The sequence below is a fragment of the Misgurnus anguillicaudatus genome, chromosome 22, assembly GCF_027580225.2.
Source record: "Misgurnus anguillicaudatus chromosome 22, ASM2758022v2, whole genome shotgun sequence".
NCBI lineage: Eukaryota > Metazoa > Chordata > Actinopteri > Cypriniformes > Cobitidae > Misgurnus > Misgurnus anguillicaudatus.
In genome coordinates, this window is record NC_073358.2 from 39,839,496 (window position 1) to 39,861,417 (window position 21,922).

The 21,922-nt window shown below is 34.3% G+C and overlaps 1 protein-coding gene and 1 long non-coding RNA gene across 5 annotated transcripts in view; both read right to left on the reverse strand.

The window, feature by feature from the left end:
- Positions 1–10,860, reverse strand: part of LOC141358850 (uncharacterized) — a 74,211-nt gene extending 63,351 nt beyond the window's left edge. Inside the window, exons 1-3 of one of the 4 annotated variants that reach the window (XM_073860658.1) lie at positions 9,602–10,860; positions 9,436–9,491; positions 4,887–5,090 (exon numbers count right to left, since the gene is read on the reverse strand). In XM_073860658.1, coding sequence (XP_073716759.1) covers positions 4,887–5,090; positions 9,436–9,457 — 226 coding nt within the window. In that variant the 5' untranslated portion in view covers positions 9,458–9,491; positions 9,602–10,860. Of the gene's footprint in view, positions 1–4,602; positions 4,793–4,886; positions 5,091–5,358; positions 5,507–9,435; positions 9,562–9,601 lie in introns of those variants that run through there. The other 3 variants (XM_073860656.1, XM_073860657.1, XR_012365332.1) reach the window with 3 other exon arrangements.
- Positions 3,167–4,492, reverse strand: LOC141358851 (uncharacterized). Its single transcript, XR_012365339.1, has 3 exons — positions 4,452–4,492; positions 4,154–4,200; positions 3,167–3,562 (listed from the first exon to the last, which is right to left on the reverse strand). It is a non-coding gene; the product is annotated as an uncharacterized lncRNA (long non-coding RNA).
- Positions 10,861–21,922: the final 11,062 nt, after the last annotated feature.

The following is a 21,922-nucleotide window of genomic DNA, read 5'->3' on the forward strand; positions in this document are numbered from 1 at the left end:
ACCAGTGGTTCCTAATTCTGGTCCTGATTTGCGACAGTCACTGCACATATGATAATATTGCATTTTAATCAGCTCAGCAGGTCTTTTAATATTATATTATCTGCCTTATTACACAATCAGAACTTTCAGTCCATTAAGCAAGATTGGAAACTATATGATAGATGTTTTTTTTTCTTTCAATAATTGATGAATAAAATTATACATTTAAAGACATGCAGACATAATTAATGCAATTAATAAAGAACACGAAAGATAACATAAATCTGTATTACTAGAGGTAGATTGAAGATATGCTTTCCCAAAACCAGATGGCGTTATACAGTCAAGTATGTACTGTAAACTCATGTCACTTGCAGAAGTTCTCTGATGACTGTTCAGGGATGTATTGAGGGTAGACAGGAGTTTACATACAGTATCGAAAACTAATAAACAGCTTTGTTGAATGGTGTGGACCTGCAACCCAGTGTAACAAAATCTAAAGCACTAGCAATTGACTTTAGGTGAAATAAAATGCCCAAATTTACTTGTCTGTATACATGACTGTGATGTGGAGATAATGGACTACACGTGAATCTGGGGATCTGCATTGAGAGTAAACTTAAATGGGTCCAATGCCAAGTCTACATTGTACAGGGACTAAAGTCCAATTTATAGTCATGTGTAAGGTCCATGCCGTAGGTTATCCGTAGCTCTGTGTAGCCTGACGTGCACCTAGCCAAATTTTTAACAGTGCGTCAGTTCTACGCGGACCGCAAGCACTGTGATTGGTCCGCTAAAATCCCTCCCGGCAGGTAAAAAAACTGCGTCATAGGTATTTCCGTTTGCGACGATGAGAACAAAGATAGGCCAAGTTGAGGAGTGATTTAACTCAAACTGCAACAGTAGTCGCTGTTTATTTACTTCCATCACTCCTGGTCATCTTAAATCATACACAACAAGTTGCTTTTTCTTCTTCGCTTGTGGGTTAAAATAAAGGCTAGATGTCTCGCCCGTGCTGCTGGCCAATTGAGTGGAACGTCCGCATTTGGCGGCCATCTCAACACAGGGCGCTCGCTCACTCATAGTATTGAGTTAATGATGCATGTACTTTTAAATTACCATAACTTGCTTAATTTTTAACAGATTTTCAAACGGTTTGGCTTGTTATAAACGTCAAAGATGGACCTATGACACGGCATACTTATACTAAAAAAATAAAATTCATGAAACATGTTAAAGCATCCAGAATTATAGCCAAGTGAATAATGTTTGTAAGAAACAAAACCATTTGAAAATCGGCAGAAAACCGAGCAAGTCATGGCCACCCAAAAGTACATGCATCATTAAAACACAATGCTACGAGTAAGCGATCTCCCTGTGGTAAGATGGCCGCCAGGTGATGACGTTAGAGACTCCGCCGTAACACATCTAGCCCTTATCATACATATTTATGGTTAAACTTGCCAACCTGCTTCTTCATTGACGATCACGCTGCTACTGTGGTAACATGCTTGGATACTGCCTACCAACGGTCTGCATGTGTGTTTGCAAGTCGACATGGACGACGGCGCAAAAGTATAAATGAAAACTGACGCGTGATCTATGCCATCACGGCTACGCTGTAGGACAATGGGAGTTTTATTGTTGTGAAATTACAAATAAATAGATTAATATTCACAAATAAATGTAACGAGATTCACAAAAATATATCACATTTACAAAAAAATATAAAACTCACAAATAAATAAAATGCAATTTGCAAATAAAAAAATATATTTACAAATGTGATTTATGTCACAAACACAACTCTACCTGGCATGTATTTGTGAACTGCTTTCTGTGCATTTGTAACTCGCTGCACGCATTTGTGAATTGCTTCTTGTGCATTTGTGGATTTGAAACATTTCTCACATCAAGATGTGCACAAGAATCCACAAATAGTCTGCGGCAGTGTGAACCATAGATATGTATAAAGGCTAGATGTCTTACGTCGGAGTCTCTAACGTCCTCATCTGGCAGCCATCCCATCACAGACAGTTCGCTCACTCGTAGCATTGAGTTCAATGGTGCAGTTTGAAAATCGGTAAAAAATTAAGCAAGTTATGGTCATTTAAAAGTACCTGTACCATTAAAACTCAATGCTACGAGTGAGCGAGCGTCATGTGGCAAGATGGCCGCCAAAATGCGGACGTTCCACTCAATTGGCCAGCAGTGCGGGCGAGACATCTAGCCTTTATACATATCTATGGTGTGAACAGTAAACAAAAAGGTGCGCTTAGCGGAAATGCGTTAATGGACCTTATGTCAAGGAATGAGGAAGCGGATATATATATATATTTAAGACGAGTAGTTATACGAGCAAGTTTGGTGGCACAAAATAAAACGTAGCGCTTTTCCAAGCAGATTCAAAAGAGGAACTACATTACATGGCGGAACAGCACCCCCGGGAGCACTTCGACTCGCCTGAAAAATCCACTCCCCTTCTCCCTCTCATAATGAGGGAGAGTGTTATTGCGCCGAGTCAAAGTACTCCCAAAAGTGCCACTCCGCCACACAACACAGCCCCTCCCTCAAATCCACCCAGAAAACACCATACTTGCTCGTATAACTATTGTTTTAAATAGGAAAAACGTTGATGTGTTTAGTCACTTCTAACTTTATGTCTGTTTGGCACCATTGAATGAATAGGGCTAAGCTAAATGCTATCAAAGTGTCGCCGTGTGCCACAGCGCTTACGTGCACGCACTAAGATGATAGAGGTATGTATCAACTCTTCTTAGTTAGGGTAACATAGTTTAATATGGAAAAAAGGATAGACTATTCCTTTAACAAGATTCAAGATTTATGAAAACTAGTTTATATAATCAAATACTTAAAGTAAAAATTTATAAATAAATAATTTAGAAAACACATGAAGGAAGCTTTGTTATACTAGGCAAGAATTCTTACGTACTGCATTGTTCATTCTGCTATTACAGTATGGGCTTTACTTTGACAATATCGTCATCTTTAGATGACCAACACTCATGTTATAATAATTTTAAAAACACAGCTGGTAACACAAAGGAACTAACTCAGATGTAAAATCTCATACGTATGGAATTAAATTGTTTCATTATGTCACACAATGACATTAGAAACCTGTTAGATTTATATGCTGTGTAATATCTGCTTTGTTTTACCTACGACAAAACAAGAGCCCTCCATGCATAAAAGTTATTTTGTCATTACACAAATCGCATGGACGCGAATGCAAGGCAATCCTAATTTATTAAAATAGGGATCACAAAGACGGTAGGTAAAAACCCCAAAGGGATTTAATAACAAGATAAATTCTCCACACGACAATTGACAGAGTAAAATGACAATAAATACAAAACATTATGCAAATAGCTCACTTTACTCTTATTTTTTAATGTTAATGATAGCATTTGCTGAGGTGTGTCACATTGCGCATGCTTGGAACTGAAACATACATGTATGTTTACATTACGTCTTTCAATAAAGATAAAAACAGGACTTATTTTAGTGAGGTTGCAGTGGTAGGCTTTGGCAAAGTATGGCATTAAGTATCTTTCTGGAGCTGAAGAGACAAAGAGAAAAGCAGATGAAGAAAAGCAATCACAAATTAAATGTATGTTCTGCTTAACATTGTTTAATCCGTATGCTAATTAAAAAACATAAGAGAAGCCCCCTGGTGAGGAGCAGAGAGTTCGGTCAGAGTTGTGCAAATCACTCCGCCCAAGTTGCAGTGCTCCGCCTTCTGAGAATATAGTTCCCAGTATGTATACTGTTAAAAGATGGCTGTGTCTCATATATCCTTGTTATTTGTACACAGTGTGACTATACAAATCACAACACATAAATAGGAAAATGTTAGCTTTATTTTGCCACGTACTGGGAGCAGTATGCTAGCTGGAGCCATTCACTTCCAGTCTTTGTGCTAAGCTAAGCTAGCAAGGGCTGCGTCAGACAGAATTACAGCACGCACGGAGATGAGAAAGGTATGTATGGTCTTATCTAACTCTGGAGGATATGGTGAATAAGCTAAACTCCCAAAATGTGTGTTTTAAAATCACTTGTTAAAATTGCAGTGGTATGAACATTTTTACACCAGTGGGGCCCATTTTCATGATTTTGCCTAGGGTTCCCAAAACCCCAAGGGGCTATTTACCTGAAACAAACTTGTAGTCCAAGATGATATGATGCCTGACGATTGTTCTGCTCCAAACAAATTTGAATAGTTTAAAGTGTGTTAGCATTAGAAGATACAGCAGGAAAAATGTATATATATCCAGTTATTTAACATTAAGACAGAAGATTTATGCCTGGTTTCACAAACTGGTTTCATTAAACTATGTCTTTGTTTTCAAAATGCAACATCAAGTGGTGAAATCCTACATGTTCTGCTTTTAACTGAGATTAAATCATATAGTTCTTCAAACTTATAAGAAAAAGTGACTTTGACCTACTTTGACGTAGAGACACACTAAATCCCCTTTTCTTCCCCTGCAGTGAATAATTACAACATGAAGCTACTAAGTAAACAGTAACTTGTTTTTAAATTATGCATTTATAACATTTTAGTCAGAATATTTATGGAGCATCTTGTTAAATACCTGCTCTCTTAACCAGTTCACAACTGTGTCCATAGCATCATGATTCTTCTGACACTCCAGTAATCCTGTATCCTCATAGAACAGACAGTCCACTGTCAGTATATCCGTTCTGTTAACACATCTACTGCTGTCTGGTACGGTTTTATCTGGATCAAACGTGTGATGTAGCACCACCAGAACATTCAGCTTACATGCTTTTTAAACAGAAAAAGAAAATGTATTTTAAGATATACTAAAAAAAGAAACCTTTTGTGTTTACTTAAACTGTGATGATTAAAATTAAACAACCTGTGGAGTCTGTGAATGTTTTCAGTGCTGCTTCAATATTAGCTCCAGCTTGAGAGACAATAGGACAGAAAACTAAAACAATGTTACTCTGATCCATTGTAGGAACTTCCCTTATATCCTGAATTTGATTTATCAGAGTGTCAGTAAACTTCTTGTGAGAATTATTTGTTTTTCCAGTCAATATGGAGAACACTCTTAGTCCCCCTGAAAAATGAACAGACATGAAATAAAACAGGTGAAAGTACAAATATGACTTTATGAAAATAGACAGCTTGTTTTTTTTTTTAAGATAACAAACAATATTTTTTTAGAATGGTCAACCTGATCAAAATTCTGTTTATTGTCTGTATGTGGACAAGTGCTTATTTATGTGATCATAGAATAGAACTAAAATTAATGAATTCTTTGTATTCTTGTCAAATTAATTTAAACTAAAGAAAAACAATTATCATTTAAACCAGTAATTTCTAACCTGAGTACATTGGCTTATGTTTCTTCCCATGTGTGACTGGGGTTTGTTGTCCCTCCTCTTTACTTTGGTCTGGGTTCACCAATTGTCTTGGTTTTTCATTCGGTGTGGATCTTTTATTATACACTGTTTCTGCTAATCTCATGTTAATCTAGAGTAAAAATAGTCTCTTGAGTTAAAAATAGGATTCCAGAAATCTTAAGTATTTAAAAAAAAAAATCCCAGACACCCAAATCATGACCAAAAATGCACCTGGCTTTAGGCAGTTTATGAATAAAGCGTGCAAACTTGTGTGTTTGTGTGCAAATAATTCTGAGTAATACAAAGGAGCAACCTTCCTGTCTCTGTCATGAAGCTATCACAGAAGTGAGAAACTGCAATTCATTGACTGGCTGCTAGGGACTGGCAAAGTGAGTTAAACCCATCGACCCCTCATGTTAAAATGGCCAACTTTACAGCAGAAATAAATATGTTTACATCCTGGTACAAAGTGTTTTTGGTCTATATAGCTAATTTTGCCCTTCATGACAGCTGTAAGGGTGTGAATTATTTTGGAACTTATCCATTTAAATTACATTAAGGCATGGCCATTTATCGTTCTGTTTCATCTTCCCCTAAAATGGACTTTGTGTTTGATCCTTTTGTTCGTTGTGTTTGTTTGGACAGTTTACAGACATATGGACACATTGACTACCTGATTACTAAATATGTTTATTTCTTTAGTTGAATAAATTGTTTTGTTAAGCAGTTATTACTTAAACCAAATCATGTAGACAATGTTTAGTATCTATGTGTTCCATTTTTGATTTCCTGAATGATAATATGCATTATGTTTTGGAAACTCTTCTTAATATTAATATTATGAAACTCTTTAACATTTCCCCCTTAACATCAAATCGAATTCCTTATGCAAAACAGCATGTTGGAAGACAAAGACAATTAACTTTCCCTCTAAAAGTATGAGCTCTGATTGGGTCAGACACATCTTTAAGGTGGGACCTCTTCACAGCTTAAAGACCCCTGCCTAAGAACACACCCCGAGTTTCTATCTGTTCTTATGAGAGTTCTTATCCGAGTTTTGTGTGTGGAGCACACACATCTCATAAGTTTTTCTTTCCGGATACATTTGTGTCCTTTCAGGACCCTCATCAGAATGAGGATGCGAAAGACGTTTCCAGCGTACCTCTAAGTTTGTGCCAGGCCTAGGCCTTGTGTTTTAATTTAACAAGGATCATCTGCATCAAGCTTTTTTTTTCTCTAATCATTCCTTTCAGCCAAGATCAACTGAAGCCTTATCATACTCCAACTGGACACTTTCTTTTACTCGGCAAGACATGCAACTGTCATACTTTGTTTTATTTACTGATGCATCACGCATCATTATCCCTTTTAATTAAAGTGCATTCGCAGTAACTGATTGTTCGTTTTAGGCTTTGATTTGCTGAATTACAAATTCTGCCATAACTTCATGCTTTATTCTTTTCTCTTAAACCTTTACATTCTTCCAATGCTGAACTGTATTATGTGTCTGTGTTTGTATGTTTGTACGCATGTGTTTACTTCAATAAAGTACGATTTGTTTCACACATGATGTTGTTTGTAGTTCATGCTCATAATCTGGAGTCACTAACAATTTAAGGGGGTCGCACACCGGACGCGCACCCCAGCTATGACTCAGGAAGCTGCTCAAATCCCTGTGGTGCCACAGAGCACCCCTCACATAGTTTAACATTAAATAACATCATGTTTGTCCTAAATCATTAGCGATTAACATTGGCTGCTAACATATATTTTGCATTTTGAAGTAAACGGAATCTGAATAAGCTTGCGCTATTTAATGTGCACTTCCAGTGTACAATACGTCTGAGTTGTCCTAGACGCGACACGGCGCTGAGCTGCGCGTCCGGTGTGCGACCCCCTTAAAGGTATCGCTACCTGCTCTGTTGGATCAATTTTAGGATATTCATCTCCTTTGCCAAGAGAGCTATATCCTAATATAGTCTATAGTGTCTTACTAAACATTCGCTGGACGACCTTTATTTCATCCACATACTTATAATTGATTACAATCCATTGTAAGTACTTTACATTTGAGTTTATGTTTGTTTCCCTTAATTGGGATGGTTGAGAATGTTTTTAAAATATTAATAATTAATAGAATTAATTATCAAAAGCCCCTCCTTTAATATCACTACAAAAATGTTGTAACAATAACCTCATCAGTGAACATGATTAGCAAACTTGTTTCTGGATGGCAAAACAATGTCTATCATTGTTCCACTCTCCTTCATAAAGTCATTAAGCTTTGCTTTTGTTTTCAAAATGCGACCATTAGTTGTGAAATCCTACATATTGTGCCTTTAACTGAGATTAAATAATTTATGTTTATTTCAAACTTGCGTGTCAGTAAACTTCTTGTGAGAATTATTTGTTTTTCCATATGGAGAACAGTCTTAGTTCCCCTGAAAAATGAATTGGCAAGAAATAAGTACAAATAAGACTATGAAAACAGACAGTGTGCTTTTTATGAGATAGCAAAAATAATCTTCAGAATGGTGTCCTAAAGCAGGGGTTCTCAAAGTGGGGTCAAATGACTAATGGTGGTCCTCAATGCTTAGCTAGGGGTCAGTGAAATAATTTGTTATAAATTATATATTTGTGTGGTATATTCAGTAAATTAAATGGCTGTAAAAATGTATCGGATTAATATTTTTTTCAAGTTTTTTGCATGAATCTGTTAATCAACCTTAGTACTGATCAAAACTAACAAATCTTTACAAAACTCCATGATTTTAACTCTTTAAATGCCAAGTTCATAGGTGATGTCACTGATTCGTGGAAATAAACATACACAAAATGACTGATTTTCAATATAAAAAGCGTGGACTGGATTTTTTTCCTTTTTCACAATCTTAGGCATGATGCATTTTTACTTTTGTGCAGCATAATATTTTATTTTTTCTCTCTCATTTTTTGTTCGTGGCTGTTTTTGCCCCATTATAATGACATTTTGATTGTGTGTGTGTGTTTTCCCAAATCAGTTTTAAGTGAGATTTTTTAAAATCCTGGATTTTTTCTTAAACATTTAGCATGTTTGATCAGGGCGGGTTTTGTGGTCCAGGGTCACATATGGCAAGAAACAACAGCAAATGTACTCGGGTTAGAAATTACTTTTGAAATTTATTTGGAAGGGGGGTGCCCTTTTTCAGTTTCAGCACATGCCCCTCAAAAGGCCTGTAACCAGCCCTGTTCTGGGCATTTTCACTCTAACACTAACTTTATCTTGAGTTTAATGCATCTCAGTCAGCTACAGGTTTAATCAGATATGACATGGGCACACATTTAGTCTTGGAAACAAATGTTATATAAACATATGATTTTGTTTTGTTTGTTGCATTTCGAATAATGAATGATAGATCATTAGTACAGAAGTCATCAGAGTACTATAGGTACGCAATTTCGTCAGGGTAATTGTTACACCACAGAAAAATGTGTTATTAACCATCCAACCAAATGTAAATGATGGAAAAAGCACCAAGTAAATAAAAGAAGTTACCAAAATCTTTAGAAAATAATGAGGATTCTCTGCTCTCAAGAGGTGGGGCACTGTCCACTGTCGGTGCTGTCAAAATAATGGCTAGCACTGCTAAAAATAATCCGTCAAAGACAATAACACAACCTCTGCTCTCGAGTTTAAAAAGTCTGCCGACCCCTGTCCCTGTATTAATAATTTATGTTTTAAATGCAGTCAAAAATAGCCATTGTTACTAGTAAAAATTGCTGTAAAAAGACAGAATATCTGAATAAAAATGTAATTGTTGATATCAAAACTTCACATCCTGAGAATGATAAAAAGCTAAATCAGCGTGCCATACCCATGCTTGGTTGAGGAGTTAACAACAGAATTATATATTTTTGCACTAGCTAATTAGAAGCCAAAAGGTCAAGTTCTTGAGCATGACCTGGGGTCTACTGTATCTATGGATGTGCTGACCTATGAAAGTCCTCTAATGTCAAGTTTTATGTGTTTAATTAAATAATCAGTTGTTTTGCAAGGCTCCTCATAAGATGCATACTCACCGTTAGTAGATTTTGGCTCCATTATATTTGGCTGCAGTGACTCAGTTACCCTTGGCCTGCAGAGACACAGCTGTTAAATTCAGACCCAGTGTCAAGTTGGAAAATGTTTTAGGTGTTCACACTGCATATGAAGCTGCAATCAAAGTGTAATTTTTTTTAACCTTACCTTATTGCGTTCCTTTGATAAATGAGTCCTGATGAGTTTGTATTTTTGTAGTTCAATAAGTCATTATTTAGTAGTTTATTATTTAGTAGTCATTATTTACTAAATAAATTGAATTGAATTGAATAGTTAAATCACGATACTAACAATTGCTTTTATATTACCATCAATAATATTAAAGGAGCGTTGAATAAAAAACTCAATTTTAAATTGATAATTTGTTATATAAGAGGTCATCATACTTAAATGAACATCCTGCAAGTTTCAGAACTGAAAACGTCCGTGCTACTGAAATATAACCGTCTTTGGCACCAAGCCAGCTAAACACTCCAGTCTAAAATTCGGAAATCTATGACGTCAAAGTAGAATTGAAACACCTCCCCATAACCAAAAGGAGAAGTCTACTTTTGTAGCCCCGCCCACAGCTTCGCGTGACACGTGTGTCTCAGTAAGTAAACATGTCTTTAAAGATTGACAAATTTAACCAAAATGACTTTTTAAATACATTTTTTCTGAGAGACTTTTATTTTGACGCGGTGATCTGTTATGATACCATGGAAACGCATTTTTCGGTTGTGAAAGAACCGCGTGGGAACAACACAGAAGCTAAATACTTCAATTCGGAGGCTTGGAATTTAACATTAGCAATATGCTTGGATAAAGTTTGCTTTTGAAGAAGTTCCAGCTCGTGTGGGGAGCGTTTGTTAACGTTGTGGACATGGATTCATTTGTAAAGAAGTCGATGCTGGATTTGCAGAGAGACTCAGTCAGAAGCACCACTTATATTGGATCTGACAACAATGACACAGCAGTATAATTCACAGTAAGACATTTTACTTTATTTAAGTTACTGCGTTTCACTATTGCTTTGTTAAAAGAGATTGCTTGATAAGTCCTGTTGTAACATCCGTGTCTAAATACGTTTGTTGACTGTTTTAATTTACTAAAAACATTAAACGATTAATAAAGGTACAACACTTAACAATACGACTGTAATTTAAAGATAGAAATATACAAAGTTAGTTATAAGGAAGGATTTATCAACCGCAGTTTAGATTCTGATGCCCGTTTACTGTGTTGTATACGGTAATTTAGGCAAGTTGCGTTTGAAAGGTCAAACACTCAACAAAGCTTATTTTTTATCATATGACTGTGGTATTTAACATTACGTGAATGTAAAAGCAACCTCACAAGCACAATAGAAATATACAAAGTTATTGATAAGGATTTATTAGCCGCAGTTTAGATTCGGATGCACGCTTACTGTGACGTCGAGTTTTGTTTCTACTTTAATATACGTATTGTCATTTATGTGTATCATGTTTAGCACCCAGAATCTTTTGTGTCTCAAACATATTTGTGTTCGGCTATTTTTATCACATTAATGTTTTTAAAACATTTCCCTACATGTAATGACGGGGAATGAAGCTGTCCAATCATAGCAGTGGGTGTTTACGTTCAGGTCTTCAATGCGGCCCGCCCCTTCAAACGAACCATTTCTCAAGACAGCCACTAATCCATGTTACAAAATAGCGTATTACTTATTGCTTTTGATGTTTTTGAATGTAAAAACAACGCGAAATGCATAAGTAGACATCAATCAACGTCATAAAGCAATAAAATCGACCAATTCACGACCCCATTTTGAATTCACTTACACAAATTCACTATTTTATTATCATACAGCTATACACTGACACATTAGTCAGTGCATACAGTAAAAGTCCACAAAATCTATTTTTTTTTTGTAAAAACTTACAAAAGTCAGAACTTTAATATGAACCATTTAACAAGCAGTTATTTTGTGAGATTTTAGAGATCAGATCGGATTATAAGATGCACACTTACTTACTTGTTCTCTATTTTCACCCTCTTTGGCTCCTCTTACAAATCTGCAGAAATACAATAGTTCAGTCAATTTAACTGTATTATATGTTCTCTAGAGAAATAAAATATTACAACATGTTAAGTGCACTTAAATGTAAAAATATTCTACTTTAAGTTTTTATCTACTTCCTTGTGTTGGCCCCAATCATCAACACATAAAAAATATCATGATTATAATGAACAGATGAATTATAGTATCATCTGAATCAACAGGTTCTCTTATTTAATTTAATCACAACCTTTTGCTTTTAGATGTTTAAAATAAAAAAACTACAAATCTGTACATCCAAATTTAAGATTACTAAAGCAAAACCATTTGTTGTAAATAACCAGTTTAACTATACTAACCATGATGTTTTGTTTTATTTGTATAAAAAACCATGGTTATTTTTCAAAATATTTCAAAATATTTTCCTGTCACACCAGTGGATGAAGCTAAGTTAAATAAGGCTATATGCAACCTTTGGAATTGTTTAGCATGTTTTTCACCATAAAGTTCACTTAACGTTACCTGTCTTAAAATGCTGAGCTTCATAACATTCATCCACACTGGAGAGATGCTAATGTTTATCAGATTTTTTCAACCTCCTCTTGGAGAAGGTTTCTAAATAGATGTTGAGCTACACTGTTATGCGCTGAAAAGCCCAGTCATGCTGCAGACCTGCTTGAAAAATGCTTTCACTTTCAGGTTCATTACTGCAGTTGTTTACCAAAAGATGCTTTACTATGAATAATAATAATTTAAACGTGTTCGATAATGCGCGATAATTTTCAATAATCACCTAAAAACTATAGGGTCCTAAAAATGCGGTCCTGGGACTGCGATCTTAAAAATGCAGCCTCTGGTTTTGCATGCAAAGCTACATTTCTGGACTGGGTTTCCCGATAACGATTGAACTTAGCACTTAAGAGCACTTTCTACGAGCTACTTTACGAACATTCGTTGTTCATTTACTTACGTTTCCCAAAGATGCACGTAAAACGATTGCTCAGTCAGCTGGGTTTTAAGTGCTACTTAAGAGTCGCTACCCGTTTGTCAAGTGGTGAAATTTCACCTATAGAATGACTCGAATTTGTAGCAGAAGCTTGTTTAGGCTAATTATTTTCAGCCAATGTGCACTAATATTTTTAATATTATTATTCATAATTGTTCAATTATTTTTTTTAAATGTTTTAACAATTTGTGCATAATGAAATATTATTTTCCGCAGGAGTCGACCCACTGCGAAATGCCCTTTGCATTTAACATTTTTGTTTAGATTATTATTATTATTATTTGTTTTTATTATCTATTTATTTACTATGGATTATTGCATTGTACCGTAAATATTTCTTTGGTTTCTTTAATTAGATGCCATTTCCCTTCAAAACATTTTTTAGATGAATTTTTATTATGTAAAATTACATTTCTAACAATCAGAGCCCCCTGGCTTTATGTGAAAACCATCGAAATATGTGTTGACTAACTTACAAAGGCCCCGTGCCCCCTCAGTTTGAAGGGCATGACTTCTCAGTAACAAATTTGTAAAAACTTTGTTTTACAACAAAAACTATGGTTACTCAAGCTAGACCATTTGTGGGTTGAACTATGATTTTTGTAAATTTGTACAGTATAGATTTTTGTAAGGGAAATATTTACCTGTCAAACCAATGCATTATATTCAACCTTTGAAATAGGATTGATAGAATGTATTTCAGCAAGAATTTCACTTACCTTTCTCAAAACGCTGCTTCAGCTGAAGTATATCTAGACTGGATAGATGCTAACGTTTTAAAGAGCTGTTTCTAAATAGGTGTAGAGCTACTGGAAAGCCCAGTCATGCTGATGTAACCTGCTTGAAAAATGCTTTCACTTTCAGGTTCTTTATTACTGCAGTTGTTTATCTATATAAACCGAAGATGTTCTAGGCTTTTTACAAGATAGTATTTGAGAACATGTTCACAACTTAATAGGATAAATTTAAACCAGGACACTTTAAACCAGTGGTTCCTAATTCTGGTCTTGATTTCCCACAGACCCAGCTAACAGGGAACGTTCTTATAACTTTGGCTAACGTTCTGTTAAGGTTCCCCCAAAGATATCCAAAAACGTTCTTGCAATAACATTAGTAGAACGTTTCCCTAACGTTATCTGCAATTAATAAACGTCCTTAAAACGTTAGCATTAGAAACGTTTTTATTGTATTGTTAGTGGAACGTTCTACACACCTAAGCATTGTAAATGTTACCATTGTGTATGTAATGTAACGTTCTTAAAACGGTAGCATTGCAAACGTTATAATTGCATTGTTAGCGGAACGTTCTACATACCCTAGCATTGGAAACGTTACCATTGTGTATGCAATCTAACGTCCTTAAACCGGCAACATTGAAAACATTACCATTTTGTATGTAATATAACGTTCTTAAAACGGTAGCATTGCAAATTTTATAAATGCGTTGTTAGCAGAACGTTTTACATACCCTAGCATTGAAAACGTTACCATTGTGTATGTAATATAACTTTCTTAAAACGGTAACATTGAAAACGTTACCATTCTGTATGTAATGAAACGTTCTTAAAACATTAACATTGAAAACATTACCATTTTGTATGTCATGTAACGTTCTTAAAACGGTAGCATTGCAAACGTTATAATTGCTTTGTTATCAGAACATTCTGCACACCCTAGCATGGAAAACGTTACAATTGTGTATGTAATGTAACGTTCTTAAAACGTCAACATTGAAAACGTTACAATTGTGTATGTAATGTAACGTTCTTAAAACGTCAACATTGAAAACATTAGCATTTTGAATGTAAGATAATGTTCTTAAAACGGTAGCATTGCAAATGTTATAATTGCTTTGTTATCAGAACTTTCTGCACACCCTAGCATTAAAAACGTTATCATTGTGTATGTAATGTAACGTTTTTAAAACTGTAACATTGAAAACGTTACCATTGTGTATGTAATGTAACGTTCTTAAAACGGTAGCATTGCAAACGTTATATTTGCTTTGTTATCAGAACTTTCTGAACACCATAGCATTAAATACGGTACCATTGTGTATGTAATGTAACGTTCTTAAAACTGTAACATTGAAAACGTTACCATTGTGTATGTAATGTAACATTCCTAAAACGGTAGCATTGCAAACGTTATATTTGCTTTGTTATCAGAACATTCTGCACACCCTAGCATGGAAAACGTTACCATTGTGTATGTAATGTAACTTTCTTAAAACGGCAACATTGAAAACGTTACCATTGTGTATGTAATGTAACGTTCTTAAAACGACAACATTGAAAACGTTACCATTATGTATGTAATGTAACGTTCTTAAAACGACAACATTGAAAACGTTACCATTGTGTATGTAATGTAACGTTCTTAAAACGACAACATTGAAAACGTTACTATTTTGTATGTAAGATAATGTTCTTAAAACGGTAGCATTGCAAACGTTATAATTGCTTTGTTATCAGAACTTTCTGCACACCCTAGCATTAAAAACGTTATCATTGTGTATGTAATGTAACGTTTTTAAAACTGTAACATTGATAACATTACCATTGTGTATGTAATGTAACATTCTTAAAACGGTAGCATTGCAAATGTTATAATTGCTTTGTTATCAGAACTTTCTGCACACCCTAGCATTAAAAACGTTACCATTGTGTATGTAATGTAACGTTCTTAAAACTGTAACATTGAAAACGTTACCATTGTGTATGTAATGTAACATTCTTAAAACGGTAGCATTGCAAACGTTATATTTGCTTTGTTATCAGAACATTCTGCACACCCTAGCATGGAAAACGTTACCATTGTGTATGTAATGTAACGTTCTTAAAACGGCAATATTGAAAACGTTACCATTGTGTATGTAATGTAACGTTCTTAAAACGATAACATTGAAAACGTTACCATTGTGTATGTAATGTAACGTTCTTAAAACGACAACATTGAAAACGTTACCATTATGTATGTAATGTAACGTTCTTAAAACGACAACATTGAAAACGTTACTATTTTGTATGTAAGATAATGTTCTTAAAACGGTAGCATTGCAAACGTTATAATTGCTTTGTTATCAGAACTTTCTGCACACCCTAGCATTAAAAACGTTATCATTGTGTAATGTAACGTTTTTAAAACTGTAACATTGACAACGTTACCATTGTGTATGTAATGTAACGTTCTTAAAACGGTAGCATTGCAAATGTTATAATTGCTTTGTTATCAGAACTTTCTGCACACCCTAGCATTAAAAACGTTACCATTGTGTATGTAATGTAATGTTCTTAAAGCTGTAACATTGAAAACGTTACCATTGTGTTTGTAATGTAACATTCCTAAAACGATAGCATTGCAAACGTTATATTTGCTTTGTTATCAGAACATTCTGCACACCCTAGCATGGAAAACGTTACCATTGTGTATGTAATGTAACGTTCTTAAAACGGCAATATTGAAAACGTTACCATTGTGTATGTAATGTAACGTTCTTAAAACGATAACATTGAAAACGTTACCATTGTGTATGTAATGTAACGTTCTTAAAACGACAACATTGAAAACGTTACCATTGTGTATGTAATGTAACGTTCTTAAAACGACAACATTGAAAACGTTACTATTTTGTATGTAAGATAATGTTCTTAAAACGGTAGCATTGCAAACGTTATAATTGCTTTGTTATCAGAACTTTCTGCACACCCTAGCATGGAAAACGTTACCATTGTGTATGTAATGTAACGTTCTTAAAACGGCAATATTGAAAACGTTACCATTGTGTATGTAATGTAACGTTCTTAAAACGATAACATTGAAAACGTTACCATTGTGTATGTAATGTAACGTTCTTAAAACGACAACATTGAAAACGTTACCATTGTGTATGTAATGTAACGTTCTTAAAACGACAACATTGAAAACGTTACTATTTTGTATGTAAGATAATGTTCTTAAAACGGTAGCATTGCAAACGTTATAATTGCTTTGTTATCAGAACTTTCTGCACACCCTAGCATTAAAAACGTTACCATTGTGTATGTAATGTAACGTTCTTAAAACTGTAACATTGAAAACGTTATAATTGTATTATTAGCATTACAACATTACCATTGCATAGTGGAATATTCTAAAAATGTTAGCATAAAAATGTATCTTCTGGGGATTTAAATTGGGGTGAGCCGATCCGATATGCAGTATCCCAGCTAACAATTTTACGTTATAAAAACGTTCCCGGAACGTCTTACGAAAGTTTGGAAAACGTTTATTTTTTAACGTTCTTACAATGTTAAAAGCGTCCAGTTTTTTAGACGTGGTATTAACGTTAATGTGTGGTTATAAGAACGTTATTCAAAACGTTTTTAGAAAGGTTCAGTCTGTTGTTATATTAATGGTCTAATAACGTTTTTAAAAACGTTATTGAAACGTTCCATTCACCATTATATTCATGTTCTCAGAACGTTTTTCTAACGTTCGTAACAGGTTATAAAAACATTGTTTAAACGTTCTTACACAATACAAATGTCCAGTTTTTTAGATGTAGTATTAACGTTATTGTTTGGTTACAAGAACGTTTTTAAAAACGTTTCTAGAATGGTTTGGTTTGTTGTTATGTTAATGTTCTAAGAACGTGTTTCAAAACGTTATTAAAACATTCCATTCACCATGATATTACTGTTCTAAGGACGTTTTTAAAACTGTTCTTGAAACGTTCCATTCACCATTATATTCATGTTCTCAGAACGTTTTTCTAACGTTCGTAACAGGTTATAAAAACATTGTTTAAACGTTCTTACACAATACAAATGTCCAGTTTTTTAGATGTAGTATTAACGTTATTGTTTGGTTACAAGAACGTTTTTAAAAACGTTTCTAGAATGGTTTGGTTTGTTGTTATGTTAATGTTCTAAGAACGTGTTTCAAAACGTTATTAAAACATTCCATTCACCATGATATTACTGTTCTAAGGACGTTTTTAAAACTGTTCTTGAAACGTTCCATTTGCCATTATATTAACATTTTAAGAACGTTTTTCTAACGTTTGTTACTGGTTACATAAACATTAGGTGTAAACGTTCTTACACAGTACAAACGTCCAGTTTTTTAGACGTAGTATTAACGTTATTGTTTGGTTACAAGAACGTTTTAAAAACGTTTCTAGAATGGTTCGGTTTACTGTTATATTAATGTTCTAAGAACATGTTTCAAAACGTTATTAAAACATTCCATTTACCATGATATTAATGTTCTAAGGACGTTTTTAAAACCGTTCTTGAAACCTTCAATTTGTCATTATATTAACGTTTTAAGAACGTTTTTCTAACGTTTGTAACTGGTTAGGTTTAGGTATCAACAAATACTCAAGGTTATGGCATCGACATCGGTATCAGGCATGAAAAAGTTGTACCGGCCGAGCCCTAGATTTAAAGAAATTTAAGTAAATGTAAGGATGAGAAAAATAAAAATGCCTAGTCCTGGATTAATATCCTAATGCTTTTTTGCATAAATAAAAATCTAACATTTTGAGCTATAAAATGAATTTTTGGCTATTGCTACAAATATACATGTGCTACTTATGACTGGTTTTTGTGATTCAGTCACATTTTATTTTAATCTAATTGATTATTTCAATGTTCCAGTCTTGACTCAACTGTGGGGTGGGAAGTCTAATGAATAATCTTTTAGCTTTACATTTTATAATTTCTATATTGGAATTTTAGAGACAAATATAATTGCAATAACATTTACATTGAGAATATTTAAGTGAAAGGAATGTTATTTTTTAAAATATATATAAAAACATTGTTTATATGAGTGATGTAACGGATTTGCCAGGTTTTTCCCTCACTCACTTCACCAGATCAAAACCACCCAATTACTAATCACGATCACCTGGCACACCTTATCATCTCTGCACCATTTAAGACTCTCACACACAAACACACTGTCCAGTGCTAGCTATGTTTGTATGCTGCATGGACTAATCTGACTCTATCTACCAGAGGCTTCCAGTCATTGTCATCATCTGTGTTGGATATTTGGATACTCTGGAATACACCTGTGACTAGGTGGTGTGTTTGTGCCTGCTCTTCACCTGGACTTTCATTTTTTACCATTACAATTTACCACAACTTTTAATAAACTGTTTGATTTTACTCTCTGCCTCTGTTGTCTTCTGGCCCTGACAAGTGACTTGAATGTTCCTCTAAAAATGTTTTGAATAATGTTCTTATAACCAAAAAAACCTTCAGCAAAGTTTCTATATTTTAATGCAAACGTTAGGAAAACGTTAATATAATGGGGATGAAACATTATAATGTTTTAAAGTTATCGGAACATTTTTATAACAAGACTGGAACGTTCTAAAAAACTTTCTAATAACGTTATCATAACCAAACAAAGTTTATAAAAATGTCAAAACGTAGTTTTTAACGTTCTAAGAACGTTTAGAACATAATGTTTTTGTAACCTGTTACAAACGTTAGAAAAACGTTCTGAGAACATTAATATAATGGTGAATGGAACGTTTTAATAACGTTTTTAAAAATGTTCTTAGAACATTATTACAACAACAGACTGAACCTTTCTAAAAACGTTTTAAATAATGTTCTTATAACCAAACAGTAACGTTAATACTACGTCTAAAAAACTGGACGCTTTTAACGTTCTAAGAACGTTTAAAACATAATGTTTTTATAACCTGTCACAAACGTTAGAAAAACGTTTTGAGAACATTAATATAATGGTGAACAGAATGTTTTAAGAACGTTTTTAAAACGTCCTTAGAACAGTAATATCATGGTGATTGGAATGTTTTAATAACGTTTTGAAACACGTTCTTAGAACATTAACATAACAACAAACTGAACCATTCTAGAAACGTTTTTAAAAACGTTCTTGTAACCAAACAATAACGTTAATACTACGTCTAAAAAACTGGACGCTTTTAACGTTCCAAGAACGTTTCAACCGAATGTTTTTGTAACCAGTTAAAAACGTTAGAAAAACTTTCCTAGAACATTAATATAATGGCAAATGGGACGTTTCAAGAACGGTTTTAAAAACGTCCTTAGAACAGTAATATCATGGTGATTGGAATGTTTTAATAACGTTTTGAAACACGTTCTTAGAACATTAACATAACAACAAACTGAACCATTCTAGAAACGTTTTTAAAAACGTTCTTGTAACCAAACAATAACGTTAATACTACGTCTAAAAAACTGGACGCTTTTAACGTTCCAAGAACGTTTCAACCGAATGTTTTTGTAACCAGTTAAAAACGTTAGAAAAACTTTCCTAGAACATTAATATAATGGCAAATGGGACGTTTCAAGAACGATTTTAAAAACGTCCTTAGAACAGTAATATCATGGTGATTGGAATGTTTTAATAACGTTTTGAAACACGTTCTTAGAACATTAACATAACAACAAACCGAACCATTCTAGAAACGTTTTTAAAAACGTTCTTGTAACCAAACAATACCGTTAATACTACGTCTAACAAACTGGACGTTTGTACTGTGTAAGAACGTTTAAACAATGTTTTTATAACCTGTTACAAACGTTAGAAAAACGTTCTGAGAACATGAATATAATGGCAAATGGGACGTTTCAAGAACGGTTTTAAAAACGTCCTTAGAACAGTAATATCATGGTGATTGGAATGTTTTAATAACGTTTTGAAACACGTTCTTAGAACATTAACATAACAACAAACCGAACCATTCTAGAAACGTTTTTAAAAACGTTCTTGTAACCAAACAATAACGTTAATACTACGTCTAAAAAACTGTACGTTTGTACTGTGTAAGAACGTTTAAACAATGTTTTTATAACCTGTTACAAACGTTAGAAAAACGTTCTGAGAACATGAATATAATGGTGAATGGAACGTTCCAATAACGTTTTTAAAAACGTTATTAGACCATTAATATAACAACAGACTGAACCTTTCTAAAAACGTTTTGAATAACGTTCTTATAACCACACATTAACGTTAATACCACGTCTAAAAAACTGGACGCTTTTAACGTTGTAAGAACGTTAAAAAATAAACGTTTTCCAAACTTTCGTAAGACGTTCCGGGAACGTTTTTATAACGTAAAATTGTTAGCTGGGGAAGTGCACATATGATAATATTACATTTTAATCAGCTCAGAAGGTCTTTTAAAATTATATCATGTGCCCTATTACACGACGGGACACTGAGGACAATGTTCGCCGACATGAAAGTTAGCACTTTTTAAAGATTTTAAAATAGTACAAGATTAATTATGAAAGATAACATGAATCTGTATTACTAGACTAAAGATATATATTAGTGTAAGCTTTCACACAACACCAGATGGCACTAGAGAACAGGCATTCTACCATAGAGACAAAGGGCCTGATTATAGCAGGTGAAAATATGCAATAATAAACATCCATTAAAAGTTTTGAGAAATTATTGTTATTAAATTGTAGTAAAAGTATAGCAAATGACGTTCACAAATAAAATACTTTAGGTTTCAGATTTCTCTTAGAATGTCACATGTCTGTTTTCTATCTATGTCTGATTCTCCAGTCACATTCTCAAAACTTCAGTTTAGCCACTAGTCAAACAATTAACCTCCTAAGACCTGGATTTTTGTGTAACTGGAACTTGTTGTACACAAACATGGACAATTACACTGCTTCATGTTCAAAGAAAAATATTTGGTTATAATATTTATTGGTTCTTCCTAACCCCAAAATTCTGAAAAAAAGACAAACCAAAGCTTGGGTCTCAGGACGTTAAACAAACAGAGACCGTAAGTTAAGTTCAAACCAAAAGCGTAACCGCGATGATTGTGATGTGGAGATAGTGGACTATACAAGAACACACATGCAATTTACAGATGAGGCCAAGCCGAGTCTACTTTCTGCAGGGACTAAAGTCTGTGCAACAAAATGCTCTATAATCAGTCCATGCTTGCCAGATCCTTGCTCTGCTGTGGTGCGAAAGCGGGTGATGTCAGCTATCTAGGTGAACTCATCAGCAAGCAGTTTCTCTCATTTGAGAGGATCTGGTCCCTCTGGTGGTTGCTAAAAGAAGAATAATCTCCAAACTGCTGATCATCATGGACAACACCTCCCACTCCTCTTTACATGTTGAATTGAGTACTTTAGCTAGAGACTGAATCTGCTCTGGTGCATCAGAGAGCGCTACAGAAAATCATTCATTCCTACAGCATTAAGACTGTACAATACATGACCTTTTGTAAACTAGACAGCCACACTAATTCTCCTAACACATCACACAGTCACTTTAGGCCAACCACCCAGTGTTGTAGTCAAGACCAAGGCTGCATCCGAAATCTCTAAGACGATGCCTTCGGAAGCAGCATTCACAGGTATCAAGGCATGTCGGAATTCAATGTTTGGTTTATTTCCTGTCTCCTGAGATATTTTCATCA